This window comes from Synchiropus splendidus, chromosome 9 (genome assembly GCF_027744825.2).
Source record: "Synchiropus splendidus isolate RoL2022-P1 chromosome 9, RoL_Sspl_1.0, whole genome shotgun sequence".
Classification (NCBI taxonomy): domain Eukaryota; kingdom Metazoa; phylum Chordata; class Actinopteri; order Syngnathiformes; family Callionymidae; genus Synchiropus; species Synchiropus splendidus.
In genome coordinates, this window is record NC_071342.1 from 16,078,224 (window position 1) to 16,105,905 (window position 27,682).

General features: G+C 43.1%; 3 protein-coding genes across 5 annotated transcripts in view; 2 read left to right on the forward strand and 1 right to left on the reverse strand.

Moving 5' to 3' along the window:
* pcsk2 (proprotein convertase subtilisin/kexin type 2) overlaps positions 1 to 3,266 on the forward strand; it is a 29,484-nt gene extending 26,218 nt beyond the window's left edge. The window contains exon 12 of the mRNA XM_053875886.1: positions 2,365 to 3,266. Within this exon, the coding sequence (XP_053731861.1) occupies positions 2,365 to 2,854 (490 nt within the window). The 3' untranslated portion in view covers positions 2,855 to 3,266. The remainder of the gene's footprint in view (positions 1 to 2,364) is intronic.
* A 1,186-nt stretch (positions 3,267 to 4,452) lies between these two features.
* LOC128764983 (filensin) lies at positions 4,453 to 10,820 on the reverse strand. The gene is made up of 8 exons (XM_053875331.1): positions 10,322 to 10,820; positions 10,069 to 10,129; positions 9,760 to 9,855; positions 8,449 to 8,541; positions 6,761 to 6,874; positions 6,089 to 6,309; positions 5,858 to 5,949; positions 4,453 to 5,746 (listed from the first exon to the last, which is right to left on the reverse strand). The coding sequence occupies exons 1-8, from the start codon at positions 10,684 to 10,686 to the stop codon at positions 4,827 to 4,829; spliced, it is 1,962 nt and encodes a 653-aa protein (XP_053731306.1). The 5' UTR covers positions 10,687 to 10,820; the 3' UTR covers positions 4,453 to 4,826.
* A 10,048-nt stretch (positions 10,821 to 20,868) lies between these two features.
* On the forward strand, positions 20,869 to 27,536 carry prokr1b (prokineticin receptor 1b). Of its 3 annotated transcripts, none has more exons than XM_053875535.1 (4): positions 20,869 to 20,972; positions 22,202 to 22,771; positions 25,667 to 26,095; positions 26,222 to 27,536. In XM_053875535.1, the coding sequence occupies exons 2-4, from the start codon at positions 22,341 to 22,343 to the stop codon at positions 26,370 to 26,372; spliced, it is 1,011 nt and encodes a 336-aa protein (XP_053731510.1). In that variant the 5' UTR covers positions 20,869 to 20,972; positions 22,202 to 22,340; the 3' UTR covers positions 26,373 to 27,536. The 3 variants fall into 3 exon arrangements, with proteins under 3 accessions (XP_053731510.1, XP_053731509.1, XP_053731508.1); XM_053875534.1 differs by having other exon boundaries at positions 22,202 to 22,257; positions 22,335 to 22,771; positions 25,667 to 27,536; XM_053875533.1 differs by having other exon boundaries at positions 25,667 to 27,536.
* The last annotated feature ends 146 nt before the right edge of the window (positions 27,537 to 27,682 follow it).

The window sequence follows — 27,682 nt, forward strand, 5'->3', positions numbered from 1 at the left end:
GTGAGCCACATTCTTACAAACTAACCTTATTTTTACAGGCAATACAGTTTCACAAAAAGGTAATTTAAAGCTATTCTTTGTCACATTTTGTGCATGGAATGGCAGAGAATATACAGGGAAAAAGAAAAGAAATGTTAGTCCTCGTATTTAGAATTGTAATAGTAATGGTAGTAATACAGAAACAAATGTTAGAAACAGTTTCATAGTTTTCACACTTCGTGAGGGCCTCAGAAATACAGGCAAAGGGCCACACATGGCCCTCACTTTGCCCTATATGGCTTTTGATATTTCTAGCTGTTTTCCACCATGTCTGCACTCACTTCTTCACCTCCTGCTCTGGGTGTCTGCTGCCAAATAAATCTTAAATGCAACATTAAAATATGTATTGATTTATTTTTCACTCTGACAAATCCTATTGTTTCAGAGAAACACATTCAAATACTAGAGTAAAGGTGAAGCAAACATAAGTATAACTGTTAGTGTTTCCATTGCTTAAACTTGTGTAAATGAGTTCAATATTCTGGCAGTAATTACAAGCTCCAACTTGTCTCAGTACGGGTTCTGCTCAAGAGTCAAGGGAGTCTTGTCTCTGCCACCAATGTCCAGTTGTTAAACATTTATCAAACTGACCGCTGCTCAGCACGACTGCCGCTCACTTTTCTCCCTCCATTTTCCCAAATCTCAGTGATTCCTAATAAGCCTCCTCAGATTCTTTGGGCCGCACTTCTGCCCCGCTGCGTCCTCATTTTTCCTGATGTCACCTGGAGAGATGAGAATAGCAGTCTGTCCTCACACCCAGACAAAGACGGATCACACTATGTTCTGAACGATAAATAAACATCACGCATGAGGGGCTGATCATGCAAGGAGTCTCTGCCTTTCAAACAGAATGACTCGTCTTCATGTTTGTTTACATGTATCAATGTAAAAGAATGCCTGATAAATGACTCCCTTATTAGTGGTACTTCTCAGGTACGGTGGTACCTCGGTTCTTCGTTCCAGACGGCCATTCAAGAAGCCATTTGTTCGAAATCTGAATAGATTTTTCCCATTACAATGAATGGAAAAAGAAACAATGCGTTCCAAGCCTTAAAATAGTCTTTTGTAGAAGTGAATGTAGAGTGTCTGCTGCAGGTGCGCTGTTCCTCTATGTGTGTGGCCGCTGCATGTGGGAGGGGTTGCCGAGTGAGTGACGTCTCTCCAGAAGTGAAGAGGTGCCCGGTGCGTGTCCAGCTCTGAATGTGCGCTTCTGTGCAGTTTGGCTGTGACAAAGTCATAAACCAAGTCACGCTCTGTCCCAGACTCGCCTCATCCTAGTCCGAGCTGCAGTCGACAACAGGACATCAAACCCTGGAGTGCGAGCACCTCCCCTGTGACACTCTACCACGGTCCAGTGTGGAGACAGGAAAGGTTTTACACCTCAATATGAAGAAAGAACACTCAGTAAATGTAGCTAACGGGACACGTCTGCATACAGAGGCTGCGTTATACACAATAACAAAGCGCGTGGTGGGTCAGCTGATCGGTCCGCGCACGTTATGTTTTTTCCGGCTTTTTTCAGGGGCGTTCGAGTTCTGGATTTTCGTTCAAAATCGAAAGCAAAAAACTCTCAAAATATTTGTTCAAACTCCGATTTGTTCGAAGTCCGAGACGTTCAAAAACTGTGTGAGTGCGAGTGGGAAAAACTCCAAAAGTGATGATTCATTCATTTATATTAAATTTCTAACCAAGTACCTCCTTATTATTTCATATTTCCTAAAGTACTTCACCATGTTTCTCTAAATTTTTTTTCTACATTCACCGCCACATTTAGTGAAGTTCAAGTCAAGTTGCACTCGGTCGGGTCCACCAACCTTCAGTGATGATAGAAACACTCCACGCTCCAATTAAAAGACACAAATCTCTTTGACCTTGTATTTAAAAAAAAAAAAAAAACTGTCATTGAGAGTACATTCCTCTGAGTGGTGCAATCACTTGCTCATCTCTCAACCTCAGGTGAGGGATTGAAAGGAGAGTTGTTCATCTGCAGAACTCATCTATTTCATTCCCAATTCAAAGTCACTTGATTGTATATTGAGGCCAGGGAATTGAAAAGTCCCGGTAGGTCAAGTGCTGTATTTACAGGGGGCTTCAAAAGCCCTGTAAAAATTGCCACTTTTCCGACTGCTCACTTGTTTGCAGCCTCAGATTGCACTGCACTTTGAAGGCTCGGAAATACCGCGCATGATTTGCTATTGTGCGAAATGCTGAAAACCATTGTCGAAGATCAGGTGAACAGGAGTTCAGGGTTACTGCTGGGCACGATGCCCTGTGCGTATAGAAGTGGATCAACTCTGTGCTGCTTCTTTGTCTTTGTCTGTGCAGTAAAATCCAGTCAGGCAACAAGCTGGTACTGAGCATCACCACTGAGGCCTGCCAAGGCAAGGACAACTTCGTCCGCTACCTGGAGCACGTCCAGGCCGTGGTCACCGTCAACGCCAGCCGCCGCGGCAGCCTCAACATCAACATGACCTCGCCCATGGGCACCAAGTCCATCCTGCTGAGCCGACGACCCCGCGACGACGACTCCAAAGTGGGCTTCGACAAGTGGCCCTTCATGACCACCCACACCTGGGGGGAGGACCCTCGAGGGACCTGGGTCCTGGAGGTGGGCTTCCAAGGCGAGGAGCCCCAGCGTGGAGTCCTGCGCGAGTGGACTCTGATGCTTCACGGAACACAAAGTGCCCCTTACATAGACCAGATAGTGCGCGATTACGAGTCAAAGCTCGCCATGTCTAAGAAGGAGGAGCTGGAGGAAGAGCTGGATGAGGCAGTGGAGAGAAGTCTAAAGAGTTTGCTGAGTAAAAACAACTAGATCTCCCTCCTGCATGATCCCACCATATCTTGCTCTCCAACCCTCACGTTATTTCTACGTTCTCTTCATTTGCCCTCCTGTCTACCTCTCTTTGCCTCCTCACTCTGCTTTTTGTTACCCAGCAGCCTCCGATGAATGTTTCTTGTAATGAACCATAATAAAAGTATAACCTTCAGCGAACTTCCCCGTCCAGAAAACGCCATTTTTACTCTAATTGTACATGAGCCAAATATGATGTGCCGTCGCTTGAATCCACCCACACTCCTTCTTCTTCTTCTGCCAGCTGTTGTACAGTTTGTGACTGTAAATGATCTTCGGTGTCAATATCTGGCAAACTGCAGTGATACTTCTTTCAGTTTATATTTTTGTGACACACTGTTTCTAGATAAAAACAAGGAGAATGTGTCATTCATTTGCAGTCTCTGGATCATATTTCATAATCTTTGACTACATATATGCTAAAATAAATCTATTCAGCTGTTTATTAAAGCGCTTGAGTGTTGTTCAACGTCCTTAACATGAGAGTAACAATACATAAATCCATTCCTGATTCATGAAGGAGGTCCATCCAAAGGGTGCACTTGAGGCTCAGTCGTGATCCCGGCAGTGGAAGGTGCACCTCATTATTTGAAGGACGTAATTGTGTCCGTTGAATTCCTCCTCATTAAGATTCAGATTCAGATGATTGGTTTCTGTAGCAGCGATGACACACAAAACAACAGGGTTCTGACCACTCAATGGTTGAATTCTGTTGTGGTTGACCTCAAACTCCTCAAGAGAACAGCTGAATCCATGCGCTGCGTGCACCTAGTAAAAGCTAGTGAGGACAGAGGGATCAGAAAACAATATTTCAAATTAAGGTTAAAAAAAGACATACTTTTATTCAAAATGATCTTTTCTATGACAATATTTTCATATATTGTCTTGTATGAAAATGCAAGCACATTATATACATTTTAATTAATTAAAAATTAAATGTTAATTTCATCACATTGTCTCGCCTTATTCTGAATATGTTTTCGGGGACAGACACAAAAACTCTCACAATACTTTTAGTTTTAGTTTAGTTTTATATTTAGAACAAATCCATAGTGAGAAACTTGCTGATCTGCAACACTTTTGCTAGTATTCTACCACCAAGATACTCATATTAAAAGTATAAAGTGTGAGTGGTTATATTAATCCCATCTTCCATGGGATTACCGCGGCATTTCTAAAAAAAAGACCTAAAAGATTTTCAGGAAAGGAACTTATGGTTGTTCCTTTAATTTTGGAGTGAAGAATTTCAAAAAATATTTAAGATAACATCTTCTGGATGGTATATTTGGAGCGACTAAAACACGTTATTGTTACCTCTCCATTAATCTCTCTCACCTAAATAACCAAAATGTATAAACAAAACCAACTTAACTCTTCAGGAGGTGTCGATAGTGGTGAAACTTCGGTGTCAAACACAAACCTCAAATCACTCGTCCATGCTTCCTCTTTGTGTCTTGTGGAACGCTACCACGAATGTAAGGTAACGGGTGACAATATTTACCATTAGATTGTACCGTTATTTCCAGCACAACAAAAAAAAAGTAGACACAATTCATGGGTTTTGTGATTAGAACTTTCTTTATTTCGTATTTCAAAACAAATTCCGACACTGCAAAATTGTGCATTGCGGGCGCTTAGTGGCATCAAATTCAACAAATAGACTCCAAAGGGGGAAAGATTTAGCAGTCAAAATCTGTCAGGTGGCACAAGTTCCAAATGACTCCTCTATAATTTCAAATTGTTTAGGAGATTGACATGGTGGTTGATAATTTGAGCCTGGTTTCGAAACATTAAAGGACCTCAGCATGAGTGAAGAACCAGCAAAGTATATTGGCAAGACCGGAAAAGTGCAAGCAGCTTGGAGAACCTCAGAGCAGAGAAGGTTGAGGATTACGTTTAGCCTCCGACAGAGCGGATGGCAACCATTTCGGATTTAGTGTTTCTTCTTACTGGATTTCTCTGTTGTTGTCTCGAAGACCAAAGATGTTTCCTCGTAATCCTTTACCTTGCGGCTGTTGGAGAACGTCTCAATGGACTCCAGCACCTCCACCTTCTCGTAGGTCCTGGCGTCAGGTGTGAAGCTGCCAGAGCTAGTGCTGGAGCTGGTGCTCCCACCACGAGGAGATGGCTTTGGCTCCGCTGGACCAGTGTCATCCTTCTTTGTTTTATCACCCCCTGAGGTGGGCTCTTTTGGGTACAAGCCTGGGCCAGGTGGTATCACAGGTGGGGGCTGAGGTTCTCCAGCTTTCTTCTTGCATGTTCCATCATCATCCTTTCCTCTTCCTCCCTTGTCTTCCTCCTTAATCCCCCCACCATTTAAAGGCTTCGGCGGCGTCCTCGGTCTTGGATCTGGGATGGGCTGAATGGGAGGGGGTGATGGGGTGCGACGCCCAGGCACATCATCTGAACTCTGCGAATCATCTCTGACGGTCACGGTGACATGCCCGGAGGATGGTGAGGAGACGTAGAAGCAGGGATCTGGGAAGCTGCTGTCACCGGTCACCAGGACATACCGCCCCTTGGTGTAAAAGTCAGCTGTCAGAGGTTCTGGTTTCTTGTACTTCCTCATCCTGTCCCGCACAATGTTACAGAGAGTGTCGAAGGCCTTGCTGATCTGAGCTCCGTCTGGAACATCCTGTGGAGAGACTCCAGTGAGTCCGGATCCTTGGTCCTTCTTCCACTCCTCCTGGACTTCCTCTCTGACATCTTCATCTAAAGCCTCACCAGGCCGTTCCTCCATGCAACTGTCCATCACGTCTCTCTGGTTAAGATCCTTCTTCTTAAGACCCTTCTTGCCTTGGAACTTCTGACGGGGCTTCATGTTGGTGATGTCCTGAATAGCCTGAGTGATGTCTAGACACACAAGAAAGATAGAATTTATGGGCTTTCATGAGGTTGTTTTCCGCCACATTTCACCTGTTCCAATTCAGCACACTATGAATTGAAGTCAGCTGTGGTACCTACCTCTCCCTCTGCTGGAGGCTGAAGGTGTGTGAGTGTAGTGGTAGTTTGTGTTGAGCAAAGTGATGGGAGTCCCGATGATAGCAGAGTTCAACCTGCAGGGAAGGGAGCAATAACAGTTCACAGGTTGCACACACACCAGCGCCGCGGTGAGGAGCATTAGGAGGTTTGCAGATTTAAAGTACTTGGACAAGAGGACCTCTCTGTGAAAACCACAAGTTCATGGGACTTCACCTGTTGTCTTCGTTCTCGATGATCCTCTGGTATCGTTCCAGCTCGTTCTCCAGAGAGGTCTGGTACATGGCCAGGTGGCGACACTCGCAGTTGAGCTTCTCCAGACACTTCTCCATTTCCTCGATCTCCTTTCGCAAGGATTCAATTTTCTCGTTGTAACCCTGGAGCTCCTCGTCGTAGTTTTCCTGCGTGTTTCTGATTTTCTGCTCCAGTGCTGCAGTCTAGAGATGAAAAAGACGAAAAGCATCCCAAAAGTGACATGTAGATAGATAGATAGATACATGGTATTAACTCCTCATATCTGCTAAAAACGTTACAATGGAAAAATAGATTCAAGTATAGTAGCACCATCTAGTGGCAAATGTGTGCATTAAAGCAATTTGGACGTATTATATTTTAAAATAAATAAATACATTTAAATTTAAATTTAAATAGATTTTGAAAAAACAATGTTTCTTAATTTTAAAGTGTATAAGAAAACAATAAAAAAAATTATGACCTGTCACATTCAACCACTAAAGAATGTTTTTACAATATATTCCGTGAGTCGTAGAATCGTCAAAGAATATGAATACTTATGCATTACATATGTGGAAATACACAATTATTATGATCTATACATATATATTTTTTTACTTATTGGAACAGTGATCGTGTGAAAAATGGCCTTACCTCAGCCTGCAAGCCTTGTTTTAACGTGTGCAGCTGGCAGATGGCGCTCTTGAACTCCTCCAACTGTCTCTGCAGCTCTGGAACCTTCCTCTGGGCCAGAAGCTTCTCTTGTTCCTTGATAAACAGCGAAGCACAGAACCACACCATGAACTTCTTCCCTACAAGCAGTCAACTCTAAACTAATTCGGATGAACAGTCTTTAAAAAAAAGCCCTGTGTTCAAAAAAGCTTTGGTTAAGTTCATAAATGAAACATTACAGAGGTTAGATCTTAAATGCTGCGCATGCAAAGTTATTTTTGGCCAGCGCTGCGTGCGCTAGCTGTCCTCAAAAAGCGCTGGCCTTTGCTCAACACATGCAGTTTACAGCCTCCTGACTCGGTGCTCAGTCATTCCGAACTCTGATCAGTGCACAGATTTTAGCATGTAGAGAACAAGTCAATTAAATGTACATTATTTCTATGTAATGTTATTAATACCGTGGTACCTCGGTTTTCGAACATCCCAGAATTCGAACGTCCCTGAAAAAAAGCCGGAAAAAACATAACGTGCGCGGACCGATCAGCTGACCCACGACGTGCTCTGTTATTGTATATAACGCAGCCTCTGTATGCAGACGTGTCCCGTTAGCTACATTTACTGACTGTTGTTTCTTCATATTGAGGTGTAAAACCTTTCCTGTCTCCGCTCTGGACCGTGGTAGAGTGTCACAGGGGAGGTGCTCGCTCCCCACACTCCAGGGTTTGATGTCCTGTTGTGGGCTGGAGCTGGGACAGGGATGAGGCGAGTCTGGGACAGAGCGCTACTTGGTTTATGACTTTGTCACAGCCAAACTGCACAGAAGCGCACATTCAGAGCTGGACACGCACCGGGCACCTCTTCACTTCTGGAGAGACGTCACTCACTCGGCAACCCCTCCCACATGCAGCGGCCACACACATAGAGGAACAGCGCACCTGCAGCAGACACTGTACAGTCACTCCTACAAAAGACTATTTTAAGGCTTGGAACGCATTATTTCTTTTTCCATTCATTGTAATTGGAAAAATCGTCTGGAATGGATTGTGTTCGAGAACCGAGGTACCACTGAATTGTATTTATGGTTTTAATATTATCCACTTTTCACTCATCATCTCTCTGTGCCCATGGCCACATGGTTGAAATCATCAATTAAGTGCTCTGACTCCTTTTTTAAACCTGGATTTGGAGTTGTATTTGATTATTTACTGATAAGCCGCTCACATTTCAAAAAACCCTCTGAGAAATGAAATGCAGAGTCCCTGTTGTTGGAAACTGCTGGGGAAGGTCGCACTGAAAACCATCTGCTAACCAAGACTGTCCCTCATGGAATCTGGGTATTTTGAGAGGGGTCATGCGTGTGACTATACTTGACCTGTGTGATAGTTCAGAGACTAAAATCCTATCCAGAATATGTGAATGACTGCAATTTGTCTGAACAAGTATCAAGCGGATGCTAAATTCCAGCACGAGTTATGAGCGATTCTATGGTCTATTAATAGATTATGCTGATGTCAGCTCGCCATGACTGTCATCTGCCCCGGGCCAGTCAAAGACTCAGCCTTATCACCTTTGAAAAACGCTTCAAACGTTCAAACAATCATGGACACTGCACCCAAAAATCAGTGGGACAGCAAGACTGCAACACACAGCGATGGCATTAGTCACCTCACCTCAGAGATGCCCAGCGACACATTAGGAACGAGTGGAAGTGTCTGGTTGATTTGCTGCAAAATGTTTAAATAGGTCTTGATCTCAGCGAGGTTCTGTAAAGACACAACAACCTTCATTCAGCACATGGAAACACAAGGTGAATGCTAAAGAACTCTGATTCCTCACACTGAGTCTGTGTGGGGACGTGTCTGATTCCGCAATAAAGCTGTGACATTTTATAATTTCTCAGGAAGGAAATTTGGTGCCAACACCGCCACGGGACTGACTTCCTTTTCTATTCTTCGACAAAGAATAGACTACAAACACAGCTTCTTAATATGCCGCCGTGGTTCTATGGTCAGGGAAGCAAAGAAGTCCATTAACAGCGGATCCACTATGCATCTGTCTGCTGTCTTATTTTGAGTTTACGGGGAGGCAAATATGATTTTTAGGTCTGTTTCTTATTTCTTCCTGCGACACGGTTTGCAAATATAGAAAAGGATGTTAAACCCATGTGTACAAAGAATCCTTCCTTTATAGTGTAGGTGTTTTCATGTTGTGTTGTTTATGTTCCAGACCTCACTGTGCATTTAGGACTGAGGTCATGGAAGAGCTGAGCCAAAGGGCAAAGCCTTGTCCCTGCTCTCATCTTTGGAGGACACTTATCCGCTCACAATATATATGCAGGGACCAAGCATAAAGGCCTGTACTGGTTATTGGACAGGGGTTTGATCCCACAACTGTTTGCTTCATTGCAGCAGTTGCTTTCAAACTCGGCGGCAAGTATGTTCAATTAGGAGGAGGCCCCGGGGCAGACCGAAGACCACCGAGGGAGAAAGTGTCCCACCGCCACCACGGAGAAGAACAGTCTCAATCAAACCAGCCATGTTTTTCTATCGCTTTATACTGACCTATTTTATAGCTGAGCAGATTGTCCTCCTTAAAGTTCCTCAATGCAAGTAAAGTAGCTCCATCTACTGATGGTAGATGGGGTTTCATGAAACAGTGTCCTGATTTTCAGAGGCCACCAGATGGCACTGTCTGCTGTGGAATGTTTGGACTTGAGCAACAAACCCAATAAAACCTCACATCATTTCTAAACCAAGAACGCCATCTAGTGGCCTCTGAAAACACTGTTTCATCAACCCTGCGATACTATTTCATGTTATCTCATCTACCATCATTAGCACAAATCTTCTGAAAACAGGTACAAGGTCTAAAGGAAGAAAAGTAGCCAAGACCAACTGAGGTATTCCGGATTGTATCAAGTCAGAGTGGCGCTATACATACAGCTCAAGGTCAACCCTCTCAAGCGGGGTGAGGCAACTAACCTTCTTATATCTCTCTCTGGTGGCGTTGATGTCATCCTGCAGGAACTGAGACTCGATCTGATACTCCAAGTTCTTCAGCAGAGCGTTGTCAGCCTCCTGCGCGAGCAGAGAAAGGGAAACTTCTATGTGGAAAACATACTGCGTTGCAGTGAATGATCTGCCATTGTCTCATTTCTATGTAACGCTGTCGAGCAACACACAAAGCCAAGGACAAATCCAGAACCAGAGAGACAATGACACCTTTTGACTTCCTTTCTCTTGGTTCTCTTAGTTGGTTGTGAGATTTGTGCGAATACAGTGGAACAATACCTTATTCAACTGCTCCAGAGTTCCTCGTAGCTGCTCCTGGTAATCACATTCGTTTCTGTACCTGAGGGAAGGACACAGAGTTCAGTATGGATCGTGGCAAAGATGCTTTGGTGTTCGCAGGTGACTGGGGTCTACTGTAACCCCAGTGTCTTTCTCTAAAACCATGTTATTTGAACACGCTTTTGAAACTTGTGTCCAGCTTTGACCCTGGGGTCTAAATCGAAGGTTCTTATGAGAGTCTCGCTGCTCTTACTTGTTGGTGAATTCGTCCAGCATGCGACACGCCTCCCTCATCTCTCGCTCCAGCTTGGAGCGGTCGGACGTGAGTTCTCGGATTCTCTGCCTGTTGACGTCGATCTGCTCTCTGAAGGCCTCCTCCAGGCCGCTCTCTTCCTCCATCCTCTGCAGAGTCTCCAGCTGCTTCCGGAAGACGGCATTGCGCTGCTCGAGGACCCGAGCTCTGTTGATGTAGCGGGCGAAGCGGTTGTTGAGCTCCTGCAGATTCTCCCATCCTTGAATGGCCGATATCCCCGCCGAGTCCTCCGGTTCCTCCGAGAAGACGTCGGAACGCTCGTACTTCTCCTTGCGCACCTCTCGAAGGTAGCTGGTCTTGAACATGGTGGTCCTCTCCTGTGGGCAGGTGGTATCCCTGGAGTGCTTGGTCCCTTTAGTGTGTAAAAACTCAGGTGCGCACCCTTTCTTGTCTCATGCTCAACTAGTCACCGTCCAGCCCTGACTGCTGGCGAAATACTTCCCAAAACCTCCCCCAGGCTGTGACTGCACATGCCAGAACATCAGGGCTTCCAGAGACTGTTGTTGTAGTGAATAGAAGCAACTGGCTTGTGATGACCAGGCGGATTTAGCCGAACTATAGTCGCCATTGTGTGCGAGTTCAGTCAGTTGGGTTCGAGAATGATTATCAAACAGAGGTGGAGGGCTACTAGTAGGAGTTGCCCTTTTTCTGATGCAGAGACTGAAAAGTCATGCAGCTCTCTGAAGGATCTTGACTCTTGTATTCTTCATCATTTTTTAATGTACAATTGAGTTGTGACAGAGGCACTTTTAACAATGGTTCTACTTAATCATTTTTTATTGACTAAATCCAAAAATACCTTCCCATCGTCTCTGACAATTTGGATTGCAGCGTGTTGGGCATAGAAACGTGCAATGATAATATCAACATAAATACCAGCCTGCCTGCATTATTGCATTATTGTCGTGCAGGTCCATTCCTCCAACATTTTGTGTTGTGTACAGACAGTAGATTCTATTGTGTTTCTGTGTTCCATTGGCTGCCTCCAGTGTTAGTGTCAGTCACAACCACCTCCGTCTGTTCCCTTGAAAGTTTAGGACTAAATTTAGACTATCAGTGATGTCAGTCCTAATCTGAATATAATGTATAAAAATTATTATTCTTATTACTATTATTATTATTATTGTATGCCCAGACTGAAAGCCAGTAGCCGTTTGTGAATATATAAGGAAACAATTACTTATTGTAAAGTGTAAACAAAACATTTTATTTTGAAGAATTGAATTTAACTTGAGCAACTACAGAGCAAAGTGAAGCCAAAACAATCTCTGACAATATTTCACAATTTAATTGAAAATGTATAACAAAATTGAATAACTCAATTAAGAAAGAAAAAAAACTGAAATAAATGGGATTTTTTTTTTTTTTAACTGAAATGACTAAATAATTTGTAAGTAACAATAATCACTTTGCCACTCGGAAAAAAAATCCCAAACAGAAAAAGGGAAAAGCCCCTGCGCTGAAACACAGTCAGGGAAAGGAGCGTCTAGAAAGATCCGGCAAACTCGCCAACAGGACGAGTGGAGCGTGACACGCCTCAAATGGGATAACATCAGCATTTTGAGCAGCTTTTCACCCTGACAACCTGTGTGGCCTAAATCTGACACGACGGTTGTTTTTACAAAGTTATCGAGGTCACAGAAGAGACAGTTTGGTGGATGTGTGCTGAGCTGGGACAGTTGTCGAGGGGGGGGAAAAGAACAAGCAGTGACCAGGATGAGGTGTCAATAAACAACTGTGCAGTTAATCCCGTCTGTGCTGCTACGGCCGCACACATTCATGGTTTATGGAGTTTAGTTCAGGGGTTCTTCACCTTTTTGATCTTGGGGCCCACCTTCTCCAGACCAAATGGGTCTGGGGCCATTCAAGGAACAGAAAGAAAAAAAAAATACACTTGATGCAAACTGTTGAGAAAATTGGAAAAACTGTACATCATGAATACAATTCTGAATAAAATAAATATAATAAAACAATGTCTAAATATCATAAAATGTTTTCTTTTTCACAAGCAAACTCTAAAGAAGATAAGTAAAGTGTAAATGAAAGTATCGCCATAAAAGTTTCTCATTCATTTTAATTTTAGAAGGTGCTTTCCTGAACAGTTTTTACTGCTGGGGGCACAATCATTTTTTTTTATTTTCAAGAATTTCTCCATAGTTGGTAACTATCACCAATTCTCGCCTGTCAAGTCGATTCAGTGACACATTGAGGGGAAAAAAGGGAAGTAGAGTTACAGATATTTACAGATTGGAGAGGTGCGTCTCCTATCCCCCATTTCCCGGGAGAAAGCAGATATTGCCGGGGAAAGGCTGAATGAAGTAGATTTTGCAATTTTTCCAGGTTACAGACACAAGTGGGAGGTGAAACGCTTCCTTCCGGACCAATTAACATCAGTGCTTTCAGCTTTAGCTTTGGTAAAATGGCCATTTTATCCTCTTAAGCAAGGTGGCAATGAGCTCCCCAGCTTCACCTCAGCTAATCTAAGACACATATCAAAAGCAAATATGGTCTCATCAGGTGCGTCGCATTTTAATGCCAGCCCCTGTTCATTTGTAAATGTTGACGTTTGATAGGTTTTGCTGTTTTATCAGGCTGTCATGACATAGATGTTCTGTTTTGATAAAAGCTTGAATTTAAAATGAAAACCTCCTCACTCTGTTCCAGTTTGCGCTCATGTCAGTCTATTGAGAAAAGCACATCAGGACCCACTCTGCTGGTACGAGGACAGTGTCTCTGCCATGGGACTGATGGAGCATGGGGCTTGGACTCAGAAGCATTTAAGACTCTGATTTGATTCTGCAGGCCATGACTTCATTCCCCTAAGAAGCCCACTGACATGGACCCTTCATGAGCAAATCAATCATGAGGTTTCCGTCTTTCTCTTGACCACTCAAGTCTCTTGAACCCAGATGCGCCTTTTCTGTGAAATCATTTCTGAGGTTCAGTCAGTGATTGGACATTTTCTGGTGCATCCATCGGCCGACTTCAGGCCACTTCAGGGTGGCTGGAGTGTTCAGAAGGAAACCCAGTTTCATCAGCAGAGAGGTTTGCTACACAGTTGCCAAGTCACCAGGTCATCTGATGGCCAAGACTTCAAAGAAAGGAAATTAACTAGACAGAAGGAGAAATGTGACATAAACCTCCAGCTCAGGGAGGATTTAGAAGCTTTACTCAGGAAGAAATGACCACTTAACAAACCAACTACTACAGCACCTCAGCTGAGGCGCTTAAGGGGCCGCCTGTCTATCAGTGTGATAACCAATTTGAAATTTTAAGTACCGTCATTTCCGGACTATATAAGCTGCTACTTTTTTCTCACGGTCTGAGCCCTGCGGCTTACACGGCTAATATATGGATTTTTACAGGCTGAAATCACATTAAATCAGAGGCGATGAAATCAGAGGCTTTTTATTTACCCTTGAAGCACTCAAAATGCGCCGTTTTCGCCCGCGTGTCCACAGCTCTTGGAGGTCTGGAATCGAGAGGCAGCTGCTGAGACCGGCAGGAACTTTGGGCACACAGGCTTTAATGTGAATAAAAGATGTGAGATGTTGTCTCGAGACAAAGTGTGTTCGGCATGAACACAAGTGAGTCGGGTTTTGGCCGCTGACTTGATCCCGGCTGGAGAGCTGCACCTTGTCTCAGGAAACTCACCACAGGGGGTGAGCTTCTCGCCTCAGGCGACCCAGCGCTAGATGCCGGAAACTACGTGTAAAGCGCGACTCCACACAAATATGATAAATGCCAGGCAGTAAAGGGTCCGATCGCTGTCTGGGCGGACAACATCGTTCAAAAACAGCTTTGTAAACCCTCTGTACACTGAAGTGTGCAGCCGGGAGCTGCAGGAGACTGGTGCTGTGGAGGAGCGCAGCACAGCCGTCCAGGACTGGAAGACCTTCTCGATCGTCTGTAATCTTTCTCAGTGTGTTCAACTTATTGCGAGATAATTGGATATTGTGGATAAATCAAGACGCTCCGTATTACATGTCTTGTTTCCGCACTCTTGATGCTGGACCCCGTTTAAGCCGGTGCACCACTGACCTGTCCACAGTGCAGACAGCACCACTGCACCTGCGGCTCATAGACCAGTGCAGCTCATGTATGAACAAGATCTATTTTCCTCCTCAAATTTAGTGGTGCGGCTAATATTCCGGTGCGCTCTATAGTCTGGAAATTACAGTACAGTATATGGGACGAGAAAAATCTGCTCAGTTTCTACTGAGTTGTCCACAACTGCTGCCTTTTTATTGAGTCTTTCTGGTTCATGTAAACATTTTCTTCTTCTTTAATGATCAGATTTAGACTTCAAGTCAAGAGGTTTAGAACATTAATTTAAATATATCTTTCCATTTCCCCATCAGAGATTTGCAAAGCTAGCTGTTATCTCTTCGTCTGACAAGACAGTTATCTTGTAAAGGGTTGAAGGATTTCTGAGTGCTCAAAGTGTAAAGAGGAATCTCACACTGTCAGCGACTTTATACAGACATTGAAATCAAAGTGATGGAGTTTCTCACTGGGGCGAAACCGTTTACACTCCCTTCATGCTCGAATGCAAATCGACATATTTTAGCGTCACTTTAATCTTGGTTAGATCTGAAAATAAGCTAATATCTTCGTATAATTGCAAGAAGTGGATTGTCAGCGATGGCTGTGTGTCATTTTCATATCACATGTCAATGAGTTTTCCATTTGTAAAAGGCCTTTTCTTAAAAGAAGGCGGAGCACATACTCTAAAACACAGAAATAAAAGTGGAACAAAGAGAGGCAACTATTCACATCCTTGTCACTGTTGCGATGACGCGGCAGGTGTCTTTGTAAAACGCAGTAAATGGAGAATATTTTGCTCTTCTGCACATCTTTTGCATCAGTCAGTAGCGCACCATCTCTTCAGTCTGGTGATGGACAACAAGATCTTCATGAGCTTTTAGTGTTATCTGCAATGGCCAGAAAAGTGTTCAAGTGTTTGGGCATCGCAGATAGACACGAGTTCCATATGAATTATTTCTTACTCACAAGCGTTTTTGGCGAAGGGCAGCAATCCAAGTAGAAGCAGCTCATCAGCGTAACTGGGTCAGACAAGGACAGCTGAGATGTCATTACCACTCTGTCTAGAAAAGCAATGGTGTGTGGATGAAGGCTGTGGCGCAGTAGTGCAACAAGAACAAGCAACATATGACCCTCACATCAGAGCTATCGCAATCGATGAGGCACATGTCCTGACACCAGAGTCAAGTCTGGACTGGAGTGTTTTGGTTTTTTTTCCAAGAGAATAACTTTCTGTTTTATTCTGTCTTGACTTGGCATTTTGTTTTCAATCCAGATCTGTAATTTCACTCCTGAGTGGTTTTATTGTTGAATATTTATCTCTCTTTTTGCACAGTTATATTGAACAGCATCTCAGCAACAGGTAGGTTTGAGAAGGACAATTTATCACACTTTATAGCTGTGAGCCCCACTGGAGGCTTTTTGGATTTGACACTTATTTACCAATATAATATTTAATAAGCTTTAGAGCAACATTATATCTAGTTAAGACAACACCTGAGGGCTGATGATACTGAAGGATCTCCAACAACATCCTGAAGGTGCATAGTTAGCATGTAATGAAAAAGATGTGGGAACACAGCGGTGTCTAAGGTGGTAGGTTGGACTCCAGCTTGACGCACTTCATGAGTTCAAATACACCAGCACCCAAATTCTTCAATGTCTGCGTTGGTTTTCTACGCGCACTCCGGTTTCTTCCCACAATCCTAAAACATAAAGAGGTGAACTGGGGTCTCCAAATTGTCCATGGTGTGAGTATGTGCTTGATGTTTGTTTGCCTATAAGTCCCTTTGTGAAGGTCCCCTTGTCCTAGCTCAGGTGCTACACAAGTAAGGAACAAGTGGAGAATGAAATGGGAACTAGGAAAAATATGCCCTATTATTGTCAGAGGATAAAGTAGACGCTAATAAAACACCTCCCAACAAGACACGGATGCTCTTCTCTTTCACCTCAGAGACCGAGGCATCACGTATGGTCATGCTAATTGCATTGCTGCAACACCAATGAGACGCCAGAGTTCATTGTCAAGCCTCTCTGGGGCTCATCTCGACATTGCTAATGGTGGCAGTAGCATGAGGATGAAATTTTTCGTGACATTTAAGAGTATCTGCAACCATCAGGCATTACGATTTTTTTTTCCCCCACTCCAAGGGCACATTACAGAGAACCAGGCAAAAGCTTTTAGGCCAACTATAAAACCCGGGTCAGTCTTCAAATCGAATTGCTTACTGTTGTTGCCCTTCTTACGCACGGACATATTATGTAATACAGCATGGCTGAAGAAAATGGTAATGGATCAAAGTAGTGAAAAACTCAGCTATAATGTTACCCCAGACAGATGTAGTGATTTCTCTCTGAGAGGCAAAACCTCATTCAACTACGACGGCCATTTTCAATTGTTTTAATCAGTGAGTCCTAGTACTTTCAGCCCCATTGGTGCCCACCCACCTTTTGCTTTGACTCTCACTCATCCACAGAGTCCTCCACAGCACAGCCCAAAGACTTGCAGTGGGGTTAAGGTTTGGACTTTCTAGTGGACTCGCCTCCATTCATTCACAATTTGTGGATGAAACTTGCAACAAAAGATTGTTTGTCATGGACTACGCAAAGGTAACTGGGTACTCGCTCTTAGATATAGCACTCACAAACCGATGGGAGAAGGCTAACAGTGTCTTGACCATTATTGACAAAGGAAGGCTATTTTTGGCCAATGAAGAGACACTCATGGTTCCGAATGTGGTCTTTCACACCGACACGGTTCTGGAAATGGTGCCGTACAGGAATTTTCAGAACCTTGGTGCTGTTTATTGAACTAGCCTACGTTTATTCAAGACTAAGTGAAACTAGTGATGGGTAGATGAGGTATCATGAAACGGTATTGCGGAGTTGTTGAAACATTGTCGAAATGTTTAGAGGCCACTAGGTGGCGCTCTTGGTTTAGCAATGATGTCAAGTCCAAACATTTTACAGCAGCCATTGAAAATCAGAAAACTGTTTCATGAAACCTCAGGTACCCATCACTAGCGGAACTGTTTTAGGAGGGTACTAAAAAGGCAGAAGTAGACAACAGACCTGAAAAACAACAAGTCGCTGTGATATTCTGCTTCTGTTTGTGGATTTACTTTGACTATTAGTTTTCCTCCAGTGATCAAGCATGTAGAGACTTTTGATGAGAAACAGAGGATGGTCACGTCAGATGCACCGTATAGCGTGTGCATGTATAGGCAGTACCTTTTATTCATCACTTCAATTGTGACACAGTCAGCTTCAGCTATAAAAGATACTCTATCAAGACTCAAGTTACAGGCCATTGTACAGGTCTGGAAGACGGCTCCTTAAAGCAGCTGATGCTGAAGCTGGGCACATACATCTCAGGATGTCTCCTAGACGCCTCCCTGGTGAGGTTGACATCAAAGCCTTTGGGCGGGTACAGAATAATCTGGAGCTCTTTGTGTCCTGGAAATGGCGCTCCAGGAAAAAGTGGAGCAGGAAGAGAGAGGCACTTGGTTAATGGATGGATGAGTCACCGATCTGCTGTTTATAAAGCGATAGTGTCAGTGGCGGTCACTGTCCAGCGGACAAGCTTTGGTCTGCAGGTGTGACTTGGCAAGGAGCTCATGTCATTCACCACCCATGAGACTGAATGAATCTCATCTTACTTGATCTTAGCCTCTTCTTCTCTGTGGTTTCATGAGCACTTGTTTGCCCATAATTCTTAAAATACTTTATCTCACATTGATTTTTCAGGCCACGTTCTCCTGGGTTGAGTTTAGAAGGACAAGTTTATGGAGTCCATCTGAAAGGCTATCAATTTAAGACAATGGGAGATTACAGAGTTGTTTTCCTTTTGGGCATGACGGCGCACTGGTGTGGATGTTACAGTCTCGTGGGCAACACAGAGTAGCACGAGCCAAACCCAGCGAGGGAAATGAATTGGCAATAAAATGCAATCCGAACATGCAGTTGAACTCCCTCTCCAGAGGTCTGGAGACGTTGTCTGGATGGGAACACATCAGAGGAGACATCCCTCCTCTGATGTCTATTGAGAGTGACAGATTGACTTGTCTGGAGGCGCAGTTATGCCTCATATTATTTGTGATCAAGTTTTAATTTCCCTCACCTGATAGACGACCGCACTCTGTTGTAAAGCCAAAGAGCTCTGCTTGTGTTGTCCAAAGATGACTACCAAGCGATGAAAATACAAGAGTGGAGTCTCAAAATCCATCACTGTTCACTCAAATTTGACACTCGGTCTTGAACTACCCCTCACTCAACTCACACTGATGTACATTGAATTCACGTGTTGCGTACATTTCAGCTTGTTTAATCTTGAGTTCATGAAATTTCATGAACGCATTAAGAAATTGCTGACACTGCTGAAAGGTGAGCAACTGTCTTTTTTATTCTCAGAAATCAAATCTCACATACTTGTGTAGGAGCTTAGCATTAAGCTAGTAGCTTATTTTAGGAACGGAAGTTACAATCATCTTAGCTTAAGAAGATGTTTCAAGTTAAAATAAATAAATAAAAACATGTCTTTTATTTGTCCCACATTGAGGCAACAGGCTTTCAAATGGATGAACATCAGTCTTTCACTCTTCAGAATGTATTCAAGTGATGCTTCATCTGACTAAAACAGATAAATCTTAAAACATGGACGAGAATACAAGGTCCTCTTTGAGGGGTCACTGCAGTACGAGGTCACATGACATGGCACATTTACATCTATCTACTAATGCCCTTCTTGCTCTTCTGGGACTCAAAACGTGATGAAAGCGCTTCGTTGAAACCCAAAATATCCTCTATATAGACTGAAATAATGAATATTCATATGAAGGTTCAATGAATATGGTAAGCAGCAGTGGAATGAACCATCCTCTGAGAGAAGAAATGGACAGTGACGAAATACTACAGGAGGAAGGAAGTACTACAATAGAATGATGACAAAACATCCATTGGGACAATATCCCAAAAGTTCATCCCAATACTGAGTCCCAGCCTCCACCATGTCTGAGGTCATAGTTCGCCACTTGATATTAAGTGGAGAAGCTTCTTGCCTTGTACTTTTTTGTGAGTCTCTCTTTGGAGCAGGTGGATGTGTGTGACATCGTCCACAAATGGTGAATGTTTGTTAACTTGAGAAATAGCAGTACGGGGTGCCGTGTGTGGGTGTCTCCACCTGAAAAGCGAAACGATTCATGCTCTTCCACAAGGATTTAGGGGTTAATTACCAACAAAGCGGGGTCGCCACATCTCCAGAATCTTAGGAGGCAGAAAGCCCTTCAATCACTTCACACCCACATCAACCCTTAGCTGTTAACACTGCACTGTGGCAACCAGCGACGCAACAAGGGGGCGAGATGCTCCTTTCGATCCTCTTGTTGATTGTGGAATCATCTGAGAGCAGGCCCTCAGACTGGTGCTGAACACCATGACACTGAACCTTTACTGAACATTAGCTAAAAACTCTCTCTCTCACTCAGATTAAAGTGCCATATTTAAGGAATATAACATAAATACATAGATAAATAATCACAAATCTTCATGCATTGACTGAGATGTTGCTGTCATATCTCTATAGCATGATGACAAAAAAAAGATGCTTCCACCACAGTATCTCCAGTTTTCCTCCCAATTGATGGTCAAACAATTGAGATTTAGGTCCATCGGGACACATCAGAATGTCTCCAAAAATTCAGGTCTTTCTTCAACATTTATAAGTTTAATACTTTTCTTTTTTCTTTAAATGTAGTTTTTCTTTTCTCTCTTGTTTTTAGTTAAGCTGGAATGGCCTTAACTGTACATCAATCCAAGGTTCAGTAATAACCATCTTCAAGGTTCCTTGCTTTTTCCCCCCTTTTTTTTTTAAGCTAATTTCACTCCAGGGCCTCTCAGGGACACAGAACCCTCCTCCTTCCTCAGTGGTTCACATTCTGTTCGTACCTGTGGTTAACTGAACAGATGATTGGATTTCTGGTAAATTATAGTCAAGGTTATATGTCATATTTTGACATATTTGTTTGACCTTCCCATGGTGTCACGCAAACAACTAGGATCAGTAATTTTATACATTTTATTTATTTATATATATATATATATATATGTGTGTGTGTGTGTGTGTGTGTGTGTGTGTGTGTGATGCAAAAGACAAATAGTTATTTGTACGCAGTATTATATAACAAACCAAAAAAAGCCCTTATTTCAACTTGTTTCAACTTAAAGTTTCTTATTGGCAACTTTAAGTTGAAACTTTTAAAACTGCAGACACTTGTTAATAACTTTCAGCTTGTTGAGGAATCTGTGCGTGATTATTTATGAATTTATTCTCCACTCCTGCGCTGTCATCGGTCGGTCGCGATGGCGCACGCGGTGACGCGCATCAGCTCCCTCACAAGCATCAGGAGCAACTTTTCCACAGAGGCGCCTAGCAGAGGAGTGCGCAGGTCCTCGGGTCTCAGTGGAGATGGGTTAAGGCTGAAAAGTAGACCGCAGGAAGGAGGGATTTTTCCACCCAAAAACAGGGAAGGAATCGCAATATCTCATGCAGGTAAGCGCTGAGGCTTCATTGACGCGCTTAATCGGAGACGCACCGCGGGGCAACCATCGACCCTCTATTCCCCCAATTGAATGAAACACATCGGCAGGCTTGTTATCAAACGTTTCGCTTGCGGTGGAATCATAAAATCGACGGAAGAATCACAACTAGTCAAATAGAGTTCGAAAAATAGATGTATTTCTGCGCACTTTCGAATGAAATTACCCGATGTGTTGATAGAATATTAACACTTACCATGGGCCAATTGTGCTTGAGGCTATTCAGAATTATTGTTTGTCAAATTCAGTCCTCATTTATTTATTTAATTTATTTACGTATCACCACTGGCTTTCAATGAAGAATCTCTCTATTATTCATATGTCCTTGATGGTTAAAATAACTGTAAAGATGTAACGGCTGCTTTTATTTTGAAGGCAGAGGATCAATATTTTACTGTATATGATGTGTAAGATGTGTAGGGATGGGGGATGTTCAGTTCTGTATGAAGTCATTGTTAAGGTATATGACCGCAAATAGGTGTAGAAAAAGTAGCAAATTGTACTGATGTTTAAATATACTGTATAAACATTGACACTTACAGGGGTTGGACAAAATAATGGAAACACCTTAAAGCTTTTTTTTTTAGCTTTAAGGTGTTTCCATTATTTTGTCCAACCCCTGTACTTAGTAATAACTTAATAATGAAAAGTATTATCATTGGTAGTAAGCATAATGATCATAATAATATAATGTTATTAATGTCTTTAATATGTACTTACAAATAAATATTTTCTAAAGGGTCAGAAGTATGTTATAGTTTCACAAGTACCTGCATGACTCATTGCTCATATGCACCGTTCATTAGATTGCTGCTCCTGAGCTGATGGTTCCTTCTTCAGTAATTGAATCCGATGAAAAGTAAACGTGACCAATAGCACAGCGTGATGGGTATCGACACAAACCCCTCGCTAGATTATCAGAGGTGTGGAATATCAATGGAAAAAAGAATGTGGTGGGTGGCCATTCTTTGTCAGAAACAACACGCAGCTCTAAATGAAAAGCCTTCTCACCACTGCGAGCGACGGGGTCCTGAGACATCACTCACTGAGTGTTTTATTTAATGACTTCACAGCCGCACGTCGTCCTTGGATGATCTTAATGTCACACACGCCTCACAAAACACGCTCCTGCGTCATTTGCTGCTCGGGATTCTCGTCTCAGTGAAGCGCCTTCTGTTCCAGGTGGAGAAGCTGCTCACTCACCGGAGAAGCCGCATCAGATATTCGCTGCTCCAAAAGTAATTTAGTGCTTGAGAGGAGACATGGATATGGTTTCAGAGAAAAACATGTTTATTTATTGAGTAATTCCGTTTAGTAAGACATGGAAGACTCCAACATCAGCCATGTGGTGAAGGCAAGCATCCATGCTGAGGAAAACTACGACATGGACTACGGCATCCCGCCGGAGGAGATCCCAGACACCACGCAGGGTCAGGCCTTCTTTGTCGCCACCATTGTGATCGGTGGGGTCCTGGTGTGCATCATGCTGGTGTGTGGCTTAGGCAACTTCATTTTCATCGCCACTCTGACGCGATATAAGAAGCTGCGGAACCTCACCAACCTGTTGATCGCTAACTTGGCCATCTCCGACTTCATCGTGGCGGTGGTGTGCTGCCCCTTCCTGGTGGATTACTACGTGGTCAAGCAGCTCTCTTGGGAGCATGGATCGCTGCTCTGCGCTTCTGTCAACTATCTTCAGACGGTTTCGCTCTACGTGTCGACAAATGCTTTGCTTGCCATCGCAGTGGACAGGTGAGTTGTGTCTTCACATCTTTTTGTGTCAAAACAACAATTTACTGCTTAAAATGAGCTGTCTATTAAGTCTGAAATATTGTGTTTTCAGAGGTAAAACACATGGTAATGATTTTGCAACAGTGTCCATTGTGTACCACTGATGCATTGTGAGTGCAGTGATACTGAAGATGAATGAAACGTGGTAATGCTAAGAGGCTCTGGAACAAAAGGAATAGCCGGAGAAGTAAATTATCCTCCCAGCGAGAGACAACCACTCGGGCCGGTCGCTTTATCTAAACCATTTTTCGATGACCCGTAACCACACCCAGCATGTAGCTTCATTAGCACAACACTATTGTCAAAATCATTTTGTGCATTTTAATCTGCTGTAAGCGTAACGTTTCTTCTGCGACGTCTGTGAGTGATCTCTCGTCTGCAGATCAACAAACTGCCTGGTTTTTCGTTCTCATTTGAGTCATGGAAACTTGCTGGTGAAGAAAGCAATCCTAGATTTAGATGTATTCAAATTTTAAATGAGGAAAGTCATCATTTATTCACCACTTGCCAGTATTCAAATGAATGCAGCCCTCACCTTTTCCGTCTTGCTTGACTGAACAGCTTCCTCATTCCTGACCTCTGATGTTTTCGTGCTTCATAACGGGTCACAGATTTTCAATCGCAGATGTGTCTATCAGAGAGCTGAAGCACAGCTTCTGGCTGGAGTTATGTCAATGACAGCACACATTTTCTGTGTCTTGAAAAAGATTAAAAACCATAACAATCGATCATCGTATCACAGTTGAAGCTGCTCCATGCTTTGATGTCCAAAAGACAGAGGCAGATTTCAGTCTATCTTCCTGCTAGGACTGGTAGAGGTGAGAGGAAGCTGTCTGGAAAACACATTTTTTGTTATTGAGCGCTGACCTGTCGCATAATAATAATTATTATTGGAGGTAATGGGGCTCTGGAGTGTATATCCCAGCTACGTGGGGTGAGACACAAGAGACGTGTTACCAGTCCATCACCGAAATACATCAGACTAAGAGAAAAAACATACAGAGTGCCAGGGGGGAAAGGAGTTTGCCCCAGGTGCTCATGGGGAGAACATACAAACTCGCTCCGAGCAACCCTGCAGCCTTGTTGCTGTGACGTAAGAGCAACGATGACGTCTCCAGACCAGGGATGTAATGGGAGTGAAATTTCATCTCACCGTTTTCACAATCAAAGCTATCGTGATTATCGGTGTATTTTAGCAAAGTGTTTAAATGTTCAAAAAGTATTTTAAATAAACAGTCAAAGAACATTCTATTTTGTAAACAAAACAAACAATAGGAAGGTGTCTAGAAAAACACACATTAGCAAAGAATCAAAGTATCCAGAGGGTCGTCTCCCTGCTTGAAAGTCAGAAAGGTACTGCTGGCTTTGAAAATAAAATATAGATTTAAGGACAACACCATCTAATGTAAACATATCTGTAGTGCTGCCACCAGCTGGGCCACAAAATGAGCGGGAGCTGGTGCTAGGAGAGCCCAGTTTGATGAGTAAATCTTAACTGTGTCCAACTCAATAAGCAAATGGCTGTATCTTTGATGTGAAGTGTCACCTTAGGTAAGTGAGATCCGATCGCAAAAGGAAAAAAATACACGACATGGCCTGTACTTTTCTGTGGAATGCTTTGAGATGGTCTATTATTTTCATCATTTCACATTTATCCCAGACTTTCCTGACCCACAAAAGTGACTTGAAATGTGAACCCTTGGTGCCAGTCTTTTTCAATGAAATATTCAACTATTTTGAGTGGCTGGATCTTGAAAACGTGAAGGCACACAGAACATCACCAGTATGGCGCCAGACATAGTCATCTGAATACCATTTACAGATGTCAATCTGATTCACTAGTCACATCCTTTCTCATCTCTCAAGCAACAATGATGATGATGACGGCTCAACACATCACTGTCGTTTACTGCAGGACTGTGAACGCCACTGCTGCATACACCACTCTTAGCGCTGTATTTTCTCCTGTGGCTTCCACCATTTTTTTCATTCACACTATCTCCATCACGGTGTTTTGACCATGAATCGGGTCCAGAATATGTTTCTTTTGGATCTAATGCAGCAAGCGCACGGAGACGCAGCGCTGCCGACCTCTGCCGCCACTTTTTGCCCCACTGTATGATCTCCATCAGAGTGAGAATATTACTCCTGTGAATCTTATCCGCACTCTTGCTCTGTTTTGCTGTGACTGCATAGCTAAAACAGTCCGTGTGTCTGCCTCAGGTGTGTGTATTCAAACTTTTTTCACTCCAAAACTTTGACATAAACAGACCCTTAAAAGTTGCTAGAATTGAAGTTGCAGGTGTCTGCAGGAGACATTACAGATCGCCTTGTCTAAATGCAGTGACTTTTCATGAAAGCGTTCGGTGGTGGAGAAACACACACACGAGGAAATAACTACGAAAATGAAAAGTGAGACTGGAAAACTGCTCTTATAAGGCACATAGGAAGCAGCTGAATAGGGATTCCAGTGCGCAGAGAAATTTAGAAACGTCCGGGAATGAAAACGAGCGCTTGAAGTCTTGAGAGAGTTTACGGTCACAGAGTGCGAGGGAACAGGACAATGAGAACAACGGAGGGTAACAAAATAAAAGCACGAGACAATTCACGGTGGAAAACAACAATGAACGGACAAACAAAGTGCGAACATGACAGAGATAACTTGAAGTCAACCCAAGAAGAGCCCAAGAATATCAACTTTAGGTCACATGCTTGCCTGTAGTTTCAGCTCCTCTTGTCATATTGTATTGTATTGAGTATTGTCATTGAAACATACGGAACAGGGACACTCATGGCCAAATGGATTGAAGTCACAAATGCCAAACAAGAAGTCTCACTGTTCTCACTGTCTTTCAGGTACATGGCAATCGTTCATCCTTTGAGGCCACGCATGAAGTACCAAACTGCCTACGGTCTGATTGCCGGGGTCTGGATAGTCTCCATTCTCATTTCAATCCCTTCAGCCTACTTTGCAACTGAGACCATGTACCCTCACAGCGGCACCTCACCCATCACTCACAAGGTCTTCTGTGCCCAAATCTGGCCTGTGGACCAACAAGCATACTACCGCTCCTACTTCATGTTCGTCTTTGCTCTGGAGTTCGTCGGGCCTGTGTTGCTCATGGCTGTGTGCTACACCCAGATCTCACGGGAGCTTTGGTTCAAGAACGTGCCCGGCTTCCAGACGGAGCAGATCAAAAAGAGGCTGCGCTGTCGTCGCAAGACCGTGATGGTTCTCATCGGGATATTGACGGCGTATATTCTGTGCTGGGCACCATACTACGGGTACGCAATCCTGCGGGACTTTCATCCGACACTAATCTCTCGTCAAAAGAACTCCCTCGTGGCCTTCTACATTATCGAGTGCATTGCCATGAGCAATAGCATGATCAATACCTTCTGCTTTGTCAGTGTGAAGAACAACACAGTCAAGTATCTGAAGAGGATCGTTCTGCTGCGCTGGAAGTCCACGTACGCCCCCACAAAGACGGTAGACGAGATGGACGTCAGAACCGTGACTGCGCCTGTAACAGAAGAAGTTGAATGCATTCATCTGAGATAGAGGACTTGTCTGTAAACGGCGCATTCAGACTGAGTAAAATGATGCGTTCAGCTTCTTCCAAGGATGTTCACTCGCACCCGTGAGTTTCACTGCACATTTGCCAAATTCCCGGAAGCTGACTACTGAGTAAGCCAAATTATCAGATTGCTTTTCCGGCTGGAAATCACTCTTGTTGCACTTAATCCTCCATATTTGGATTGCCGTTGCCACAGACCCGCCAAAACATGGACTGACTGACACGTTGTGCGATACTGTCTTCAACTTTTAATGAGTAACACTTAAGCTCCTTGTGTTTATCAATTTTGTCTGGTTTGCTTTTCTCAAATTCACAGGAAGTCTGAAGCATTTGCAGCTCATATATTAGTGTTGTTTCCTGTCATTGAAAGGCAAAAACCAACTACTTAGACACGTCGATGACAGAGCTAGGGAGACTAGTCAGACTACTTTTGGTCAGTTTTCATCATGAAAAACACACTTTGTTGGACGAGATAAATAGTAGTCCAGTTAATATAATATAATATAATATAATATAATATAATATAATATAATATAATATAATAGAGTAATGTAATATAATTTTCGAACAATTCTGTATTTTTGTGATGCATGATCTAAAAAAAATGCTATTTCACTAGATGACCAATTTCAATGTGCTAAATGAATTTTGAAAGTTCCCCACAGAGCCATTCATCCAATGTAACTTCTAACTTTCATAAGTGGATTTGCCTGTGTGAGAATCATTTTTACAAATTCAATGCCAACATAAACAGCTAAGGATAATCAATATGAGTCAATATCAGACTTTTCCCAAGACTATAAACCTGTAAATTGTGAATCTATTATTATTATTATCTATTATAATTATTGTTAGTTTTCTGTTCTGTAGAGTGGTTGTTGGTTGCTTCCTGTAAATTACAACTTCTGTAAAGTTGTAAATAATTCTGAAGACTTTTCATGGTTGTTCAACATTGTAGCACTGACGTAGTTGTGGTGACATGGATTCCATTGTGTTGCTTTCGGTTGTTTCGGTCGCTAGCATGCAAGTGAGTAAAACATAGTGGTGGTCCGCATTTGGGTGTATGATTTCTGTGCAAAAATAGCCAACGTCTGTGATGGTTTTTCTAGATGTGATGTTCTTGTTCTTGGGTCTTCGGTGTCACGGTATAAAGAGCGTAATAAAACAGTAATTCCTCTCATCCTGGACTATCATCTTTTGATCTTTTCACCGAAGTGAGGTGAGCATCTGTTGTATTTGGACATTTCTATATGAACAGTCACCCTGTTTCCTCCCGAGAACTGTTGCAGTCTGG